Raw genomic sequence first — 22,584 nt, 5'->3', positions numbered from 1 at the left:
TCATGTTGTTGTCATCCTTGTTGACAAAGCCATAAAATATTAGTACATTAGCTTAAGATGGAACAGTTTGTGGATGTAACTGAAATCTATTTGTAAAGATATAAGTTTAGTTCCGTGTAATTTTATTATTTATGTGAACAGCGCCATACCAATTAGGGATGTGTTGTTCAATCAAATCCACAAAAATAAAATATTCCATTACTTAAAATAATTTCTTTATCATAAATTTTTTGTTGTCAAGGGCGTGCATACGATAGTGGCTGAGGAACGAAAGGTGGTGGTGAAAAATATGGAATTATTATACCCTATACCCCATTACAAAAAATTTCAAGGGGTCCACAGTGTTAAATCCTTTAAAGTGTCTATTTTTTCGATGCGCATTGCGCCCCTCGGGAAGCTTAGATGAAACAATAACTTGGAAATTTGTGGATTTATTTATTCATATTATACGACTTAAATGTTGGAAAACATAAATTATTGTATATATTATTTATTTAAGAATTTAAGGGTAGTTAGGTCCATTAGCTGCGCAACAATAACCAGAAATTTGATGCTAAACAACAATAAAGTGTTACACAGTAAACTGAAGTAAATATTTTAAGGATATTCAAGATTATTTTTTAGCAAGAATTGCAAATAATCACTAGAAAATGCGAAGTAGATAGATTCTTAAGCAACACATGGATTTAAATTCCTAAAATCAATAAACTGACCCAACAGTACTCTCGGACATATTTTATATAGAAGGTGCGCTTTTAACATTAGAAGGGAAGGGGACCGGGGGTAGGTGCAAAATGATTTGCTAAGTATTAGTTTGTTGTCCATTGTGATAGGAAAAAATGTTTATCTGCTGAAAGTATTGACAATGCAATGTCATACACACACACACACACACACACACACACACACACACATACACACACATAGTTCTCATGCATCTGCTCTAATATCTTGTCATATTGATCACAGCAGTAGACAACGTCACAAGAAATAAAACCCAACATTTTTTACTGGTGAAAAGTATCTGGAAAGTTTAAAATTAAAAGATAACTTTTTAATTTCATTTTAACTTCTTAATTGAAATTATTAAGATAATAAAATACCCTTTTTAAGAAGTTTAGAATAAAAGAAAATTTGTAAAATATTCAGGAGGGAGTGAGGACACATTGGACTGTAAAATATACTGGTACCCAAGGTTTCTTAAACAAAACATGTTTGCTCATTAATTGGCTTAAAATGATTCGGTACGTATCAATAAAATATTGATTGGTTGATTCATCTACATCTTCAGAAAGGTTAGGTTAAATTTTATTTGAAATTTTGACTTGGCTCAATGTCAACTTATAGTCAACACAATTTATGACTGTGTTAATGTTTACTTTTTTTTAGAATGTAGCTACTCATACATTTTCGTCTCAAATAATATTTACAAAGGTTTATTTTAAGAGACAATAAAATTTTAAAAGCACAAATTCTTTGTTCATTGACAAATTTAAAAAATACACCACATGTATGTTTCAAACTATTGTTAGCTTATTCATTTTGTGATTCTTTTGGATAAAATAATAAAAAAATTTAATTATAAGATTTAGAGTCATTTGGATATTTAATAATTCTCACTATGCATTTGTTAAAATATGTCAAATTTAATACATCAAAATGCTATCTTTAAGATATTACAGAAGTGGCTAGGTAGCCCTTATCTTTTTAAGTGAAGGATTAATACATCATAAAGTATTTATGATTTAAATTCTTTAAGTTAAGAATACAAATTTCAAACAATTATAACGGAAAGAATACTTTTGTATTATATTAATGGCTTCGCCACAAGCCTCTATGTTAAATCATCTTCGAAGAAAGAAATAATAATCCCTTTCAGAATTTTAATTTAGAATGAATAGTGTGGGGCTGTTTTACGAATTTTATGAATTAAAAAACAACCAAAACACTCATTCATTCATTCTAAAGCTATTTTAGTCTAAAATGGAGTCTTCGCCCTATTCATTTATAGGATTTGCCATAGAGTTGTAACCTTTCCCCACAAGAAAATAGCATAAAACTAATCAATACAAGAACAAAACTTTCCTATAAGAAAGACAAACGAGTATGGAATTTTTTGATATCTTTTAGACTTTTGCTGAAGACAAAAAAACTTTCTATATCAAATTCTAGATGTAAATATATAATGGATGAGTATTTAGAAGGTATTCAAGCAAGATGTTTTGGAAATAAATGTGCCTGTTTACTTTTCGAATACTAAAATGCAGTCAAAATTTATTTGATAATTGAATGATAAGAATATTTGTGGCCAAAATAACTTGTAAATGTTTACTGAAACAGAATAATTGATGATGGCTTAATTTAATTCAGTAATTTTGCACAATAACCCAAGCTTTTTTGCAATTACTTAAGGATGCTTAAAGATCTTTAAAAAAACTTGAGTATTAATAAATAAAAATACTGTTATTTTACTTACTTAAATGCATTATTGATATTTGAATAAAAGTTGTAAATAAGAGCATATCGACCGGGAATCATTATTAAAAAAAGGATGATTCAATAATGTTAGAATTAAGTACCAAGTAACATAAAACCAAAAAGGGATTTTAATGTTTTGTACAATTTTCTTCAATATTCCTGTCGGACTTAAATCTATAGGATGATTCTAACATGAATAAGATTGAAATTAGAACCTCTCCCAAATTAAAACAAAGAAATATATTTACTATAAAATTTATTTTTCATTTATTGTATATGAATTTCTTTTTCTTCGAAAAAAATTACTATTTGTAAATGATTTCTACAGGCTATTTAATATTGAAACAAAAGACCGTTAAGAATAAAAGATTATTAGATAATGTTGTATTGATGTTAAAGTAGGACCATAGCGTCCATTAGTAACGCAGCAAGTAAAACATAATCATATTTGTCTAGCAAAATATCTAAAAGTAATGCACATGAAATATCTTGATGTATTAAATTTAAAAAGTCTTGTCTTTTTGTTATATATGAAAAAATTAGAACTTACTTAGCAGCTAAAATACTCAAAAGTTATAGAGCAGCTTCGCAACACAAAACTGCGTGGCTAATTGCATATTCTTTTAACCTAAATTTCGTAAGATGCCATAAACTTATGGTTTTTCAATAAGGTGCTGCAATAAAAATTAAACTTCAATGAAAACGTATTCATGTTTTGTTAGAATGCATAAAAGTTTTCTCTAAAAATCGAAAATTTGCAATATTTAAGTCGTATTTTCCTTACGTCCTATATAAAGCGTCACTGATATATCTGATTATAATTTCTTCCTGTCAGATTTAATTTCAAAACTTGCAAATAAACTCCCTTAATTGGTGTAAACTCTATTACTAAAAAGGTCCATTTAAACTATACTTTCTTACTCTGAAAGTTGACACAATTTGTCTGAAACTTTTCATATTCCTTACTATTATTTAATTACCTGGCGATTTTGTAGCCACACCAGCAGCTAGCCAGTAGCTAATGTGATGCAAATATATGAATTGTAATATGTAAACCACACATACATACATAAACAAATGAATTTATTGTATTGGTACCTCATACAATAATACAATACATAGTATTTTTTTCAAAGATTGTATTGTATGAGTGAAATTTTATGGTGTTATAGAAAATATATTGCAACAATATAAACAAATTATAATCCTATTTTTTACATTTTTATAAGTAAATAAATATAGTCTGGAGCTAAGTTACTCTTTAAATATGTCACAATACATATTTGTTATTCTTAAATCAGATTGCAAAAGTACAAAATTGTAGTAATTTTGTATAGTTAAGGTATATAGATGAAAAAAGGAACTCTATAACTGTAGCCCTTCATTGACTTTACAATTTAATACTTTACAAGTAAGAACACAAACATTCCAGGTTTAGCTCTTTTGGTACCTACTAAAAAACTTAGTATTATAAATGTCCAAGTATGATTATTTCTTTAATTCTGTCTAACAATTTTGTATGAACCCTTTCATAATGCAATTGAAAGCTCAAATGATTCATTGTTTTACATCAACTTTTTTGTAGCAAGGCTACTATGCAAATCTTAGAATATGTTCTTGAGTCCGCCGGTAGGTTATTAAAGAAGTCACAGAGATATTTTCCCCTTTTTTTATATATTATTTTGTGTCAAAACAACTTTTCTTTTGAAAGTAAAGCAATTCCTTGTTCATTATTTTTCTTAAATATATGTTTGTTTTTAAATAATTCGGTATTTTTTCTTACATTTTTGGGGACAATTATTGAAAGCTAGCAAATCAAAATATCAGACAGAACAATTATCTTCCATTGTTCTATCCTTTTCATTTTCACAAAAGTTTGTGTCTAGCATCTTGAACTTAAATGAACTTGACTCTCTGTACAATTACACTCAAAACAACTCTATAACAATTTGACCACAAAGGTCAATAAATTCCATTGTTAATTTGATTTCTCTTGTGCCAAAAACTTGACCTTAGAACTAATAAATTTAGTGACATATTGTGTCAACTATTATGTCTACACCCCTTCTCATTGCATTTTCTCATTTTTTTATATTTTGCAAAATGTCATATGTTGTTTTTTTGTTTGTTCTTTCAAAACAATGAAAAACTGCAAGGTTTCGTGATTTTTAAATACCAATTTTCAATAAGAATTGAAACATTTCAAAATGTATTGTAACATAAACTTTAAATTGGGGTTAAGTAATAAAAAAATATGACGTTATAAAGTAGATAGTTTTAAATAAAATTGTAGAGTTGTCTTGTTCTACAGATTTCGACAAGTTACTGCGCAAACCAATATAACAAGTTTCATATTAATGGAACGCTTATTTCTTGCAAATGAATTAATTGACCAACAAAGGTATAGAAAAATTATTTATCGTTGCGTAATATAAAAAGCTTTCCGCGGAAAGTGAAATGAAAAATTATAAAAAAAGTATTGTTATTATGAAATTTATTTTATTATTCGTGGAAAATTGACTACAAAACTATACTATACATGAATTCAGTGTGGCTCGGAACCGTTTCTAATACAGTGGATATTAATCGGGTTCAAAGCCATATTGGAAAAGATTTGCTTTTAAAATAATGAATCTAGCTTAAGTCAATAAGGTTTCGTGCATATTCATGTTTATTGTTATTTAAAGGAATATAAAAAATATTCTAATTTAACTTGTTTCAAATAATTAATCAAATACAAACATATTAATTGCTAAATTAACTTGAAAATAGCCTGAAGAAAATCTTTGAAATTTCCCAGCTTGCAAAATATTTACTTAATATGCCTGAAGGGTTTTAATTAAAATCCTTCTTCAAATTAAACTGTACGATATCATAGCTGGTCAAAACTACTTAATAAGTTGTATATTGAGATTAGCTTAAACATGTAGGAAATCACACTATTAGCTGCGCCCCTAGTTTCTTTGTACACAAAGAGACATAAAACGTTTAATACTTTATATTATTAACTGGCTTTGCCAATAGTCTCTAGAGTATTTATAGAGGGAAGGGATGAGGGGCAAGTTCATAGCCTAATCCGCTTAAAGAAAATATGAAGGTTTCTTGAAAAGAAAAACAAACTCATAAGAGACTAATCATACAGAAAGTACTCTATTATTTTAGAGATGTCAACCTGTATATTTCCTATGTTAAAATTATGTAACCTTCGGGGCTAGAACTAGAAAAACCAAAAGCTGCTCGTCAGATACAAAAAGAAAACTAATGAAATGATAAATTCTATTTTTTTAGAATGAAGAAATGACAACGGTTAGCTAATCCCAAGATGCCAAACCAGCCACCAATACCCGCGCCAAGGCGGAGCAAGGAGGCGGTGAGTCCCGCCCCGCCCATTCCACAGGTCATAGAATCATCACCAGTCAATGGTAATGGACCCAAGGCGCGGAAAAAGAAATTGGCTCCAGCTCCGCCCCATTTCAATGGGGCTAAACCAAAAATAAAAAAGAGGTGAGAATTTTGATAATGAATAGGGTATCTTTACTCAAGTTGAAATAGAACATCTTTTGATCAAATCAAGACTGATATTCCTAAATATAGAGTAGCTGCGCTACAAACAAATCTGTTAGGTTGCCAAATGGTTTTCATGTGAAGAATCCTTTACTGTAATACAGAAATATATGAGCAAAGCTTCCTCCCGTAACATTGTGCAGTTCTTAATATGCTTTTTAAAAAAAAATAGCGAGTCTTTTTGATAACATCAAAAATATTTTTTTTTGTGGTTGTCCAAGGGATATACTATAACTTGGATCGTACACCAGATCATGTTCTCTAATAAAGTGAAACACTCTGCGGGCTAAAATAACGATTCCTCCTTTCCACCACATTTACTCCATCCCCTCCCCTCCAACTGGATGAACGAACTGACTAATAAATGAGTTACATGTTAAAAATGATGACAATATCTACCTATATTCTACATCTACTTATATTGATTAATTCCGACAAATGGACAATTTAATTTTAGATAAATGTAAATAAAAATAAAAAAATCTATTTTGAAAAAACGTAGAATAACTTAAATTTTGTTTAGCTTCCTGTATCCTGACGAAGATGAGAAGTTGAGCGTGGGAGGTTCTACTTCATCTTTGAACACAACTGGGAAGTCACCTCTGACCAACAGAAGACTTAATATAGGCAGGACTGCATTTTAGTTAAAATTTAGTATTTTATTTGATACTAGCGGCTTCGCCCCTAGCCTCTAGGGGCTTCGCCCCAAGAGGTGATCAAAATTGAAATTAAAGCGAAATTTGTAAAAGGACCAGGGAAATGTTCTGCAAAAAAAAGGACCAAGGAAATGTTCTGCAAAAAAAAGGACCAAGGAAATGTTATGCAAAAAAAATGACCAAGGAAATGTTCTGCCCAAAAAAATGGGGGGGGGGATTTTTTTGTTTTTTGGGGGGTTGGGGGTGTCCCACCCCCCAAGAAAATAGCCTAAAACCACCACAGGACCAGTAGGTATATTCCCTAAAGAGTAGAATCCGATCGGTTCAGTGGTTACCGAGATCTTAAGCTTCAGACGGACGGACGGGCAGACATCATTCTACTTTGTATTATAGATAATCATAAATAATGGCAAATAACAATGGGCAAAATACTATAAATTTCTTATGCTACCATAGGAAATTGAGTTTCATAAGTTTTACATATTCTTTTGTTATGTAAGGCTTAGGAAACTTTAAATCCTAGGCTAATGAATATTAATGATTTGGCCCAATATTATTGATGTAATCACATAAAAATATAGGTATACCTATTTCATTCAAGTCTTCCTAGACTTAGGTTTGCCTTCCTTCAATAAGTATACTTAAAAAAGAGAGTTCGACTCTGAATAAGAGGGAAAAGTTCAATGTCTTTAATTTTTTTAGGGGAGGTTATATAAATGATAGTTTTTTAAAGCCAAAACTAAAATTTTATTTTTTCAAAACCAAAATTCTAAAATATAAGAAGTAGGTAAAAAGTTGACAAATGTTACAACGTTTTACCGAACTATTTCTAAAGACGTTATATTAGAAGAAAATATGACGTAAATCTGGATTCTTCGGCCAAAAGTTTTTTAATTTGTCCCCTTTTTTACGAGCAACTTTAACCAGCTTCGAAAGGTAATTATCAAAATATATTAAAATAACTAAATGAAGCCTGTATTATGAAAGGTGGTTTAACAAGTTCTCTGCAAAATGGTCATAATAATGGTTCATTTCTACATCCTGCTAATTATAATGATGACTTTCTTGATGACAGGAAGGGTTTATCATCATAACATCATTAATTGTGTTAAATGTTTATTAAATGAATGGATGTAGAATATACGTGGATTATATAACAGGAGAAAAATTGTCTTCATTTTAGGTTGCAATTTCCCCCGGATTTATTGGTCGGGCCGTTTATCCAGTAGGAGGAAAGGAGATGGATTAAAGCAGTGGGGTTGGGAAGATCATTATTTTAGCCCGCTACAGAGTTCACTTTATTTTAGAACATCAAAATCTGGTTTTAGATCCAACTAGTTATACATCCATTATTAAATGTTACACTTTAAGTTAAGTTCTCATTTTTTTATACTCAGTGTAAATTGATAATTTCACATCTATTTTAGAACTAGAGTTTTTTGTGCTTCTGCGACGACCTTGTTTAGTATTTTGTTATGTAATATTTATCCCTGAAATACAGGTTTTTATGAGTGATGGTTATGTTTGGTTTAATTGGGTTGAGATTTTCAGTTTGTGTCTTTTATTCATAGCTTGTTTGGACTAATATCTAATTCTTGTTTTATTTCTGGGGTAAGATATTGTATAACATGTGTTATTTAGACTTGGATAAATAATGACAGATTATAAAATGGAAAACATAAAGGCATTGATTTGATACCAACCAAACTTTAATGTCCTTTACACTGCACTGATTTATTGATACCGATTCTTAAAACTATTAACTTTGCATTTACTTTATCTCTTTTTTCGCCTTTTTACTTAATCAAAATCTTTTACCGCATCTCTTCGAAATCGATTTATATCCGGTGGATTAGAACCGGTTCTCAGCCATACTGAAAAATTTATGTCTAGCATCGTATTATATCCTGTTTTCTACGCGGAAAGCTGTTTATAATACAATGCGAGAAATAACTATTAAAGCTTTCATTTGAAAAAAAATAGAGGGTGGGGGAAAAGCTTCCTTTAAGATTTATGGCTACAAGTTCAAGAGTTTTAATGGACACACACACTCATTGAAACTTAACATTTTATTTTAACAAACAACGATTGATAACCTCCCAATTAACAGGGTACAGCGGTCAAACTCGAACCTGTCTCTGGCGTCGTCAGCTCTGGCAAATTCAACTCTGTTGAGATCAGAGTCAAACCTTTACCGTCCTCCGTCCTCACTCAGCATGGCCTCTACTAGGTGCGTATTGTTCCCTTTAGCAAACTATGTTTTTTACTAATTATTGATTTACTACTTATTGATGTTATCAATAATTTCATTCTTGTTTTTTTTTTTATATTTAAGTCATCCACTTTGGTAAAGTCAAAGATGATTTTATACCTATCATTGTAATTGAACGAGAAATCGTAGTTGGTTTATATAAGAAGCTTTAGATTGTTATTTGAAGAAATTAGTTTTAAGAGCATGTAAATAATGGGGATCTAAAGGGTTAATATTAATTTATATAGTTGATTGATGGTAAAAATACCAGAAGATGTTTGTATTATATCCCTTTTTTATTGTCATAATTCCTTAAAATCACACAACTTAAAAAAAGTATTTAATCCAAACTACAATTTTTATAGAAGTAGAAAGAAACGGAAGGCCCCACCACCCCCCAAACTCCCAGTGTCCCCAATCAAGGAGGTGAAGACTCCTGTGCATCTGAGCTTGGAGCCAGAACAGGATCACATGGAAGGCTCCAGGTATATACCTTCTCCAGCCAGCAGAAACAATTCTGTCTCAGGGTTTAGCTCTCCATCTGTTTCTTCCAGGTAGTACTTTATTATTATGGTCATTATTTCCAGTTAATTTTGTAATCCTTTTCATCTTTATATAAGAGTCATGATGTCTTACAGTCTGTGTTTGCAGTTTTGTACAAACAAGGTTTTAATTAATTTGCATTAAGATTAACAGGTGGCTCCACCCCTAAGCATCTAGAGACTCTGTTTTCAAAGATTGAAAAAAAGCGTACAACCATATAAAGACATAAATTTAAAAACAAAATAGCCTAAATCATCCTGGGATCTATATGAAGGTTCGCTAAACTGAAGAACTCAATCGGTTCAGTATTCATTGAAATCATAATCTTCAGACATATGTATTCGGTCTTATATTATAGTATAAAACTAAAAATCTTGATTGAAAATCGCGCAACCTTTTAACTTATGTGTTTTTTTCGTTTACTTATTTCTTAAGTTAAAGTATTTAATTTTATCCAAAAAGTACTCAAGGTAGTTTTTTTTCACATTTTATGTCTAAAGATTCATGCTTTTGAAAATAACTCAATTTACTTTTTAGAACTTATGAAGAAATAGATGACAACTGCAGAGATGAAACTATTGATTATCAAGAAAATCTTCCAAATGATTCACCAAGAAAATCCGCGAGTCCTGACATGAAATCAGCTGATGATGCGGCAGAAAATATGGATCATGATGCTGCTGTAGAAGATGATTCTAGAAGATTAGATAATTCTAGTTCAGTAGATTCATCTACCTATAAAACAGCAAAGGATGAGTCCTTTGCAAATCAGGTTAGTCACCTATTTAATAAATATAAAAGATATCAAAAAAAGAAATGTCGAAACTACTCTGCAATTATGCTATGTCTGTATTTCTGTGCATCTGTTTAAGTTAGTTGTATAGCTGTATTCCGTTTTTTGTTGTTGACGTATTTAAATAGATCGTTAACATAACTTGCTAATAACCAAATAAGCTTTCTAACTCAAAGTCATATTTATTTTTACAATGCTTTCTAAAAATGCAATGTTAATTTTGCAATAAAACATTATTTTTCTGGAATCGATTTTGTAGTTTTCGAGTTTTGTTTTCTAGATTTTAACTTTTTGACTTATTTTACCTAGATTTACATATATTTATGCTTACTTTACAAAATACTTGTTAAATTTATCCTTTAATTTAAAGCTTAAAGACTTTAACAAAGTTATAATAATATGTAATAATGTGAAATGTGGAGTATATAAATCAGCCTTAACGAATTATTCTCGTGTTGAATTTATTAACCGTCATAGGCATATATACATACAAACATACAAGCAGAATTTACTATCTGGAATCACAGGGCTACAGGGGATATGCAAATTGTTGATAATTTATATTTAACTCGATTCTAAGATTTAATATTTTTGTTAATTTTGTTAATATTTTAAATTAACTCACAAGGCTATTTATGTCTTTTAGTAGCGTAGCTATATCAGTTTATATTAACAATAAAAATTATGGTTTATTTTGACTGGTTTTTACATAAGACAGACAAAGAGAGAGGGGACAAATGGCTGTTTATTACACTAGTCCCCAAAGTTTTCTGATTCGTTGACTTCACAACTTTGGGGACTTCATTAATTTAAATGTTCAAACGTTTCAACAACTAATTTTGTGTATCATCATTGGGAATGTACACCAATTTATCGGCCATTGTCTTATCACTTTAGATGCCTGTAAGACAGACCATCGTTATAAAGTAGCCATGCGACAACTTTTTAACGAGCAAATGTCTTTGATTACTAAATAATATAGGGAAAAGCAATTTTGTTCTTTTTAAATTGAGGAAATGTTTATCTATTTGTCATTACCCTATCAATATATTCCTGTAAGAAATATAGATAGATGCTAAATATGCAACACACATACACAACATTTACACAAATATGTGCCTTTAAATCAACAAAACAACATTTTTTGGCCTATAAAATAAAAAAAAGATTGAATCGAAAAAAACTCAGCTTTTAGAGAGAAAAAGTACAATAGTTATGTACTAACAAATAAAATTGAATATTTTATTTCTTATAATGATTAAGGTAAAGAACCTAATTCACGACTGAACATTCACCCCAACCTTATTTTCAATTTTTGAAATAGCTTATTTCTATTTATTTTCGGGGACATCTAACCCTGCCGTGTCCAGTCACATATGGGTTCTTCTTATCTTCAATTAACAGGGTCTATTCTAAAATAAGCATCAAAATAACTTTTTCTAAAATGTTTTATTTGTATATATGAGAGAAACCGCCGAAAAGGTCTTTTATTCTTTAACTTAAGATTTTATTTGAACTATTTTTCATTTCTACCTTGAATTTCACCTAATAACTCTTGTTTAATGAAATTTTCTGCAACTTAATTTTTGCTAATTTAAACCAACATCATACATCTAATATACACACAAGCACAATCTGTATACCCTGCTAGCATTGGCATAGTTTGTCAATTATATCCCAGGGATCTACAGGGATAAGACAATTGCCGATAAATTTGTACATCCCAAATGATGGTACACAAAATTATCATTTTGTAGATTAAAAATAAAACAAGGATGACAACATCCATAAAAGCGAAGCCCTGAAATGGTAGGACAAACGGACGTTAACACTTGTATAGTTTCAGAACTGAATAATCCTAATATAAATGTATAAGAGTCAAAGCAAAATTGTGAGTAAATTTTTAAAAAAAACTGCTTGATACAGAATAATGTTTATGGACATACTTACATTTTTAGGACTTGATTAAAGAGTTGCTTCGTTTATTACATTATACTTTGTTGTCCCAGGAATCAATATACCAAAAATCAGATCAATAGGATAATTAGATCACATAAAAATTTGATGTTAAAAAAGTAAAAAAATCATCATGTTTAAAATGGACGTACGGACATTTTGGTAATGATTATAGAGTTGCTACGCTTTCTAAATCGTACCTAACTGCTAAAGGAATCACCATGCAAAATTTGAAATCGATAGGACAATTCTAACATGCCTAAATTAACGAAAAAAGCTATCCGTTACGGACGGACGTACGGACGGACGGACCGACCCTAATTATAGAAAAGCTTCGCTTTTAAAAATTTAACAACCTGAAATGTTTATGGCAAGGGATTGAATACAAATTCTACTGTAATACTTAGGTTGATGTAGATTTGCTATTAAAGATTTATTTAAATACCAGAAAATTGGGATTAAAAAGCTGTTTGAATGGTAATGTTCATAAACCAATTTTGATATTTTTAAGGTTAAAAACTAATAAAATTAGTTGCTTTATAAATTAACAGAGACTCTTAGTTAGTAAAGTTGAATTGCAAATTAACTAATGTAAGACTTCGCAATGCTAGTAGAGAAGATACATCTATCATGCAAATGACTGACATATGTAGTTCTCAACCAAATAAATAGAACATATGTACCTAAGTATACACACACACTCACACACACACACACACACACACACACACACACACACTCACACACACAGAAATATATTCAATATAAAAAGCTATTATTAATACCAATCTATTCAACTGTGTGTGCAAGAAATTAGTAACATCCTTTGGTAGCTATTTGTACCCCTTTTCATTAATTTTTAACATGTAAGGTGTAATCTATAAAACTTAATTTCCTCTCTTTGTCTGTAAATATGTACCTTTGTACCGCTTGGCCTTTTTCTTTTGACACCTGGAAGTGATTATATTCGTTTCTATTCGATCTATTATTAAATCTCTTTACTTTTTTTGTGTCCCCTATTTTACAGAGAGAGAGGGAAAATGGGCTGTTTATTACATTAGTTTTCATAGTTTTATAAAAATCGTTTTCTTATTCGTTGGCATGACAACTTCGGAGACTTGAAATTTGATTGGTTGATTCATTAAGTTGAGTGTTCAAACGTTTCAACCACTAATTTTGATTTACAACTTCCCTCCAAATGTTGTATAAGACGATTTGAATTATGAAGTTCTGATGTATATATGAAATGATCAATATATTTAAAAGGGTAAGGTTATCAAACAATTGGAAAATGAATATAGATAGAGTATTGATAATAAAATATCAGTAAAAGTTATATTATATGTGTTCTGAATGTCACGGATAAGGGATGGTCCATCTAATGGATAACTAATTTATCCCAACTATACGCATACTTTTTTGTAGACAAAGAGTTTGAAATATTTTTATAAAATGTTTTCATCATTCGTTTTCTATAGCAACGTTTAACAAAAACTGTAGAAATGTTGGGGTTAAATAGTTTCCCTCGTGACGAACTATCTCTCATTCCTGGTTGCATGTATGCTGTGTTTAATTGCAGTGCAAGTAAAACCTTATCTCATTGTCAAGTGTTATTTTTACTCTTGTATAGAGGTGACGGTTTTTATACAAATTCCTGAGTAGCAAATTTATACTTTTTTCTTTTGGTGCTTTTTTTTGTTAGTTATATGATTATTAAATAAGTATTTAAACTTTAATTGCAGTATGAAATTAAAAAATTTAAAAAATACTTATTGTTTTTTCTTATAAAACTTATTCAGTCACGTAACTTTGCCAATCTAAACAAACAAAATTGTACACAATAATTATGTATGGACCCATGGAAATTTAGTTTTATGTTATTTACAGATTTCCTTTAAATGCTTTCAACATATTAACTTAGTGGTAAAATAACAAAGTTTCTTTTCTATCATTATGATGAACCAGGGATCTAAAGGGATGAGACTATGGCTGATAAATTGATGTACATCCAGCATAATGATACACAAAATTACTTCTCCTGTAGATTAGGATTAGTGGTTGAAACGTTTGGACACTCATATAAATGAACTAATCAATCAAAATTCAATAACATTCTTTAAGGTTGTTAAGCCAACGAATAAAAGCATTATTGTAAGACTTTGGGCCTACCTCTGCTGATGAATGCTTTGTTATTAGCATCCGATTACTTTTTGAATGGTTGGCAAATCAAATATTTCTTTTTAGAATGATCCTGATTTAGCTGTGTCTCCCCAAGATGGAATGAATGGTACTCCGTCATCTATGGCCACCAGAGCTTCCTCTGATGATGCTTTCTATGATGCTATGGACGATGATTTCATTCAGGTTAGCAAGTATTCAATTCATTCTCATTCTCAAAATTATTTTCCATTATTATTAAAAGCGAAGCTTTTCTATAATGAAGGTAGGTCCGTCCGTCCGTAACGGTTAGCTATTTGGGTGAATTTAGACAAGCTAAAATTGTCCTATCGATGTCAAACTTTGCATGATGATTCCTATAACAGTTAGGTAGGAATAAAAATGCGTAGCAACTCTATACTAGAAAGTCTGTTATGCTTATTAAGTTATTACACTCAACAAGAGTTATTGTACATTTGTCCTTCTTTCTGATTTTATGTTGGATGTTGTCATTCTTGTTGGATATAAAAAATATTGAAAATATTCTTAAATAGGATATTAAATAGTGAAATGGTAATTAGAGAATGAATTATCTCACCCCAAAATATTTCGAATAAAATTCTGCCTTTGATGTCTTAAGATGATTAAAAAGGAAGTATTGTAAAATTATAAGATATATTAGTCATTTTCTTGAAAAAAAAAGCTTCTGTAGATGTTCTTAAAACAGGTTTTAAATATTAGTAGAAAAGTTACAAATTACAATAGTTTTTCATTGTACAAGGCTCTATTTGACTTGTTTTTTTTGAGAAATTTATGCATAATATCTATTACTTAAAATATATTACATTTATAATTTAGGTGACAATTGAGGAGAGACTTTCAACTCCTGCAACCCCATCCAACACACAGAAACAATTTACAATTGAAAGCCAAACTTTGCTGGCCCAATCTAGTCTAGACATAGGCAAGACTGACAATAACTACTCAAACTATTCTAGTCCAACACCTGATAACAATTTAGATAATAAAATAATTGACAGCAACCAGAATACATTGCAGAGAAAGGATAAAAAGAAAAAGAAGAAAAAGGAGAAAAGTATGGATGAAATGACTCCTGATGAAATAGCTAAAAAGCTGCGCAAAGAGCAGCGCAAAGCGGAAAAGCGTCGCAAAAAGGCGGAGGAGGAACGTATTGAAGGCGGCGGAGCCGCTACCCTGTCAGATAAACATGATAATGAGCTTAGACACGAAGAAAACAATAATAATAAAAATCACATGCTCCACAAAAATTTCTCGAGTAAAGATGACTTTGAAATCTCAGAAGATTGTGTGAATAATCTTTCTGGAGCATGTGGCGCGTCTGATACCCCACCCCTTCCCACGCAGGAGGCATTTAACCCCGGAGTCGGCCTTGGTCAGCCCTCCTCTGGCATACACACACACAACAATATCAACAACACAGGCACCAACAACGCTCGGAGAAGTGATGGGAAAACTGCTGAAGATGAATATGATTATGCTTCAGTAAGAAAAGTTGTTGATAAGAGGGAGGAAATCAACAAGAGAATGATGATGGATAATAATAGTGATGATAATGACAATATTGATGACAGTAAAAATAGTGAAGAAAGTCAACGTCAAACGGAGGGCTATGTTGTCAATGAAAGGTAAGAAAATGTTTTTTTTTGTGGATTAATTTCAGACTTTAAGCAGAGAGATAGTTGCACAAAATTTTTTATCATTTTAATTCATCATTGTCTGCAGTTAAACATAGTTTCCTTAAATATTTAAATCTAAATTTAACCTTAAAATCAAGCTGTTAGAGGCAGAATTTTACATTTGAGAAGGGGTGGGGAATTTCAATTTATCTTTCATAGTTCTCGTCCTGATACACTTTAGAATAATCAAGTGTTTCTAAAATTGTCTTGGAACTTGTATTTTAAAAAATGATTGGAGCGGGACAAACAAATTGAAAAAAATATATATAACTAGGGGTGAAACCTCTAGTAATAATATAAAGATTACAGCTATGTGGTGTTGTGCCACTTTTAATCTACACTTCAGAATAATAATCTTGACACTCTTGTTCTTTTGTACGGCTTCAGAATTATAACAAGGACAAATACGTAAGTACATCACAGCGTTTTTTAACAACCAGTTGTTTTCCTATTAAATAAAGTATTAAGGTTTTTTAAATCTCGCCAACAACTCCATTTTAAGTCGATGAATAGTTTTCGGTGCTTTTATCTTTAATTTCGAATACAAAGCAACTTTATGCTAGAAGCGCAGCCACTAGAATTGAACTAAAGCTTTTTTCACCAGCAAAAAAATTAATTAGTATTTGTTAGTATTTAGCTACTCTATTAAAAGGATATGTCCGACGTTCACTAAAAATTAGTTGCATCTTTCTTGATTATTTACACAAATATTAAAAGAAACAGCTCACAGTGCCTAATAAAAAATGACGTCCTACAATAAAAATGACCAATTATAGGCAAGTATTCATTTTATCATTTTTTGAATTACATTGTATACTGGCCTATCATTGGTCATTTGTGTTGTATGACAGAATTTTTTGTTAGGCACTATAAGTTGCTTCATTTAAAAACTTATAAAAAAAACTGTATATAAATAAGCTAGCTAATGAATGTGTCATATTAAGATATTCATAAAATATGAAGAAAAAAAAAGTTCAAAATCACTGTAATAATCATCTTAGGTCAATACTTTTCTTTAAAAATCCTTTAAAATTGACACTAATCTTTCGTAATACCACTTTCCTTTCATTTTAGTCGGTTTCTACAATGTTGTTTGTGCTTTGAACCCTAGCTGTGGAAAAGCTTCGTTGCTAGAATTACTTTTTCATTAACAAGATTATAAATATCAATTCTGCTGGAAAACCACGGGATTAAGTTAAATTTTAGAAAACTAAATAAATTATTCTTGTAATAAAATAATCTTGCCCTTTTATGATATTTTATGGCATTTGCGGATTTTTCGACTGCGGCTGTTGACCTACTGGCAGCTAAACCTTTCGTCTTAGATTGTTGGATTGTGGCTTAATAGCTAATGAAATTAAACGGCTGCGGATGTAAGAAAACTTAATAATGCTGATGTCATTTAACGTAACAAAATAATTAACATCATAAGAATCTTATTATTATCTAAAAACGTCGGAAACGATAAAAGTGGTTGACATGAGAATAATGATAATTATTATTATATTCATTAATCTATCAAGGACATTAACATTAAGATAATCTAGGTTTACTTAAGCTGGCTTTTTAATTTTAGCTCTAACCCTTTCTTTTATATTTCTTTACTTCCTTAATTCTCAATGATTGTGAGGGATAAGACAATGGATGTAAAATTTTTATAAATTCTCATTAAGTTGATTAAAATTAATCTATCAAGGACATTAACATTAGGATAATCTAGTATTTCTTAAAGTGTTTTTTATTTTAGCTCAAACCCTTTCTTTTATATTACACTAGCGGCTACGCCCCTAGAGGCCTCTAGTGGCACTTTAAATATTTTTTGTTCTAGTCTATACGATACCTACCAACTTTGCGCTCAAGTCTTTCAAATATTTTCAAAAAATCGATTTTTCATGATTTCTCATGGGAGGGTGGTGGTACCCTCCCCCAAAATAGTTATATACCTTCCCGGGACCTATGAGAAGCTACCCTGTTGAGAAGAACCCGAACGGTTCAGCGGTTAACGAGATCCTTCGGTACAAGCACACAGACAAACACACAGACATCCTGTTACTTTAGTATAAGGATTAAGTTTAAAGCCAACAAATGAGCGATTGTGTTTATAAAAAAGGGCTCCAATATAATTCGCAGTGAAAAGTTTAGTAAAATGCAGAGAGAGGGGGGGACAATGGGCTGTTTATTACACTGGTCCCGAAAGTTTTTTGACAACGTTTTCTTATTCGATGGCTTAACAACTTTGGGGACTTAAGTGAATTTGGATAGGCTAGATCAATCAATTGAGTTTTATATAACGTTTTAACCACTAGTTTTAATCTAGTTTTATTGGGAATGTACATCAATTTATCGGCCATTGTCTTATCCCTTTAGATCCCTAAGTTAAATGTCTTTCTTTTAGGGTTTAAGTGATATTTTCAAATAATTGACAAAACGTTTTGTAATACTTTATTTTTCGCGAATGTAATTAGTAAACTTTTTGTAAAAGAATCGTCCTATCTGTGTTGAGCAATGCAAAATACAGATGCCATGTTGCTAAAAATATAACATCTAATTTTCTATGTACGAAAAGATTAAATTTCATTGCACATTTGAAATACATACTCATTGGAAGGACAAACGTATTATTATGATTGCTTGGTGCGAAGTTACCCTATAACTAGGATTTATCTGTACGTATGTCTGTCTGTCAAAGTATCATACAGACATAAGATAGATATAATATAAATATACATACAGTATTCGATTCTATGGATTTTGATTTTATGTAAAAAAAATGTATAACTTTATTACTTATTGATAATATCTAATAAAATTAACAAAAAAATGCTTTTTTAACCAAAATGAGGTTTTCATACAATTGTCCTTGTTTACTGATAAAGAAAATGATATATTTATTTGAATCATAAACCGCATTGGATGAAACTTTTTCCATAATTTATAGCTTATTTATCAAACTAGAGTTATTAATGAATTGATTTAAATATTTTTTTATTTATTAGTATAAAAAAACTAAATAAGGATGATAACATCCATAATTGCAAAAAAAAATCATGGATGGACAAACGGACAAAGTGACTTTAAGAGCAAATATTTGGTTGTTTTAAAAAAGAAAATAATCAGAGATTAAAAACGAAAGATAATCATCACCAAATATTTTATCTGTCTATCTGAAATAGTAGCCAAGAAAATCAAATTTCCCAATGAACTGACGGGAAAAATTAATCAGAGACTAGCTTTGCTACTAAAAAAACCTTTAAAATTAACCTAAAACTTTCAATTTTATAATGGGTACAATCTTAATTACTACTTGCAAAATGACTTTCCTATTGATGGTTTGTAGTAAATAGAGAGAAAATATTTTTAAGAGTATCTTTGCTCCTAAAAAAGCTGCACAAAGCCTTTCCAAAAATTGCATCCTTAATTTTCAAGTACATATGTATATGTGTTGCCACCTACAAGTTAGGTATGTCCGTATGTCCGTACGTTGTCTCTGTAAGATCCACAACATGTAACTTTCACAGGACAGAATAATTGAATTTACACAATAAAAAAGATAATAATGAAATGTTTAATAAGGTGAAAATGTGATATTTAGTAATTCATTGACAAAATCTGTCTAAAATGTACTAAACTTATGAAGAATGTTGTTAACTTGTTATTGCTTCGCTACTTAATTGTCATTGTCTTAAGTTCGTGCAGCCACCAATAGATAGGTAATAACCAGCAACACAAAATAAGAAGAAGATATTAAAAATAGGAAGGTGAGGTTTGTGTCATGGATGCAGGGATGGGTCAATAAAATAATATATATTTTACTCACCTCGTAGTTGAATAATTTTGACTGGTAATTGCTAATTTTGGAAAATTCTTTTGCATTCTTCCTATTATGATTTTATTATGGCTAAATATTATTTTCTATTTTTACTGTATACCGCTTTTTTGTTGTTATTTCATCAAGTTGTTAGCTGTTTGATTTATTAATATTATTAATCTATCCCTTTATCCTTGTGCATATGTATGGAAGATATTTCTTTAGTTTAACCAGGGATCTAGGGATAGAGCAACGGACGAAAAATATATCCGTCATTCTTGTGTGTGCATTTTGGCTTTGGATATATTTGGGAGGAAGAAGGGGATGTAGAATAACTGTGCTCCGCCTCCCTGGTGCGGAAAGAAAATGTTAATGAGTTTTTCATGACACGTTACACCAGTAACAACTCTAGGCAAATTAATAATTTAGATCTCAGGGACTTTATTCTTAAATTTATTTAACATAAAATGTTTAATTTTTAATGAATGAAAAAGTAAAGTTGTCATGACTTAGGTATAAAGTATTAACATGTTAAAAGTAATCATTTGTAATTATAGAACCTTTATATTAACATATATTTATCAAAGCTCTACCTCTAGACCCTAAAAATGGCATTAAGATCGCCTCGACCCCTCCCCCCCGCTGACTTTTTCTAAAAAAAGATTCTAAGGGCAATATTCTTAAAAGAGATTAGAGTAAACTCAGTCCAACGCAGTGATTCGAGTAACACTTTTATGTTCAAACAGACCGACTGACAGAATTAATGACATCATATCTTTTAATATGAAAGTTAACAATTATTGTTTAATTAAACATATACAGCAAAAGGAAGGTTAAATTATTTTGTGGATAGCTTATTAATTTAATGTTTAAAGATCGAGTATAGAATACGGGTTAATATGTGCAATTAATGTCATAATGATGGTTGTAATGCTTTTATATTTGATAGATGGTTGTACTCTTCTTTTTATATCTCATTAGCGGCTGCATCCCTAGCATCTAAATATTGAAATTGATAGGTAAAGATAGAAAACTATATTATGTTAAGCTTCTCTCAATTAAACATCACAATCGTTTAGTAGTTAGTAAAATCTTAAGTAACAGACTAAAAAACCTAGCCACTTTATATTATAGGATTATGTACAGCTATGTATATAAAATCAAATAAATCCGTTAAAATGTTTGTTTTCAAAATCACCAAACCTTTATATTTTCAATTTTGCCTTTACACAAAATAATAAAAATTCATACTTCATAGTTCAGAATGCATTGTTATTATTAAGTAGTATGGTTTTATTTGTCTCAAGCTAAGGAATGTTTATCTGAATTGGCTGTGCCTTTCATGGAAGTTATGTAAATGTCTTGGATATGGTTTTAGGCTATTTTTCTGACCTTCAACGCCATCCCTTAGAGGTTAGGGGCAAAGCAAATGGTATTAGACAACCTACTAGACTCACAATTAATATCCATTCATATTTTGTACAAAAAATAGCGGCTTAATTCAACCACCGCCACAACACTGATTTATTTAAATCTTTCCGATTTGTAACTAATTATGGTATTGTAGACTATTTAAACATTTAGTAGGCAACAACTACAATCCAAAATTATAATTAATTGTTCAAATTTGGTAACATATGGTAATATGTTTTACACACAGATACAAACGGAATTTACATAAATATTTTCTGAAGATCTTTTTTTCTGAACATCTTCGTTTTTTTGCTGTTATTGTTATTTTAGTTGGTAAAAGTAGAAGAAAAGATATAGAAGTGATCATAGTTATTTATCACTTATAAACTTAAACTTATTATATACAGCTTTCCGCGGATAACTAAATGAAAAAATCTGAGATTAAAACCAGTTTTGTAGTTTTGTTAGACCCGAGTGGCCAAAGGTCCGGGCTTAAGTTTATGATTTTATTCTATTAATCGTGGAAAATTGTCTGAATTACGATGCTATTCATGATTTTTCAGTATGACTGAGAACTGCGTATAATCCAGCGGATATTAATCGGATTCGAGGGCAAACTGGAAAATGTTTTAAAAATATGATTGAATTAATAATGACACTATTTTTGTTATAAGGTTTGTTTTCTATAAGGCGTTTTCCTATTTCTTGGAAAAGAAATTGAATAAATGTATGAATTAGTAAAGCAAAGTTTGTTAAAATAGTTTAAAACAATAAGAATTAATATTTGAATAACAAATGTAGGTTAAGAATTAGTGCAAGGTCAATGAGGTGCTGGAGAGGGGGGGGGGGGTAAAGGGTCGTAGATTAGTCAGGGGTAGGTGAGAAAAGGTTAATTAGGTGCAAAAATAATATTAAGGGTCTTTTAATGCATATTGGTTGCAAGCACGAAACCATGCTGGGAAATTAATAAAATTTTAAGGGTTAAAAAAAGTAAAATTTTACGGTGATTATATTTTGTAAGCGCATTAATAAGCTAATGAATGAGGAGTAAATTTTTTTTGTTAACTGGTGTCTATTTAAATTTTTCTTAAGCTACCATTATATTTCTTAGTGCCTTTTAGTTACTATCAACAGTCAGACATTCAAAAGCACATTTCTAGCAATAGAATAGCTATTCTAGTAAAAATTTGGAGCTTTTTAAGCAATGGTACTAAAAATATATAAGTGGATTGTTCAGTCAAAATTGC

At 30.3% G+C, this 22,584-nt stretch overlaps 2 protein-coding genes across 2 annotated transcripts in view; both read left to right on the top strand.

Annotated features, from left to right (window-relative positions):
- The window catches only part of LOC145328038 (uncharacterized), a 30,753-nt gene extending 24,067 nt beyond the window's left edge, over positions 1-6,686 (top strand). Inside the window, exons 2-3 of the mRNA XM_080171591.1 lie at positions 5,767-5,982; positions 6,566-6,686. Coding sequence (XP_080027717.1) covers positions 5,801-5,982; positions 6,566-6,686 — 303 coding nt within the window. The 5' untranslated portion in view covers positions 5,767-5,800. The remainder of the gene's footprint in view (positions 1-5,766; positions 5,983-6,565) is intronic.
- A 995-nt stretch (positions 6,687-7,681) lies between these two features.
- LOC145331031 (uncharacterized) overlaps positions 7,682-22,584 on the top strand; it is an 81,439-nt gene continuing 66,536 nt past the window's right edge. Inside the window, exons 1-6 of the mRNA XM_080175644.1 lie at positions 7,682-7,774; positions 8,810-8,928; positions 9,315-9,503; positions 10,030-10,264; positions 14,486-14,605; positions 15,257-16,065. Coding sequence (XP_080031770.1) covers positions 8,915-8,928; positions 9,315-9,503; positions 10,030-10,264; positions 14,486-14,605; positions 15,257-16,065 — 1,367 coding nt within the window. The 5' untranslated portion in view covers positions 7,682-7,774; positions 8,810-8,914. The remainder of the gene's footprint in view (positions 7,775-8,809; positions 8,929-9,314; positions 9,504-10,029; positions 10,265-14,485; positions 14,606-15,256; positions 16,066-22,584) is intronic.

This window comes from Acartia tonsa, chromosome 1 (assembly GCF_053477335.1).
Source record: "Acartia tonsa isolate MP-2025a chromosome 1, ASM5347733v1, whole genome shotgun sequence".
NCBI lineage: Eukaryota > Metazoa > Arthropoda > Copepoda > Calanoida > Acartiidae > Acartia > Acartia tonsa.
This window is presented reverse-complemented; position numbering and strand designations above follow the sequence as displayed.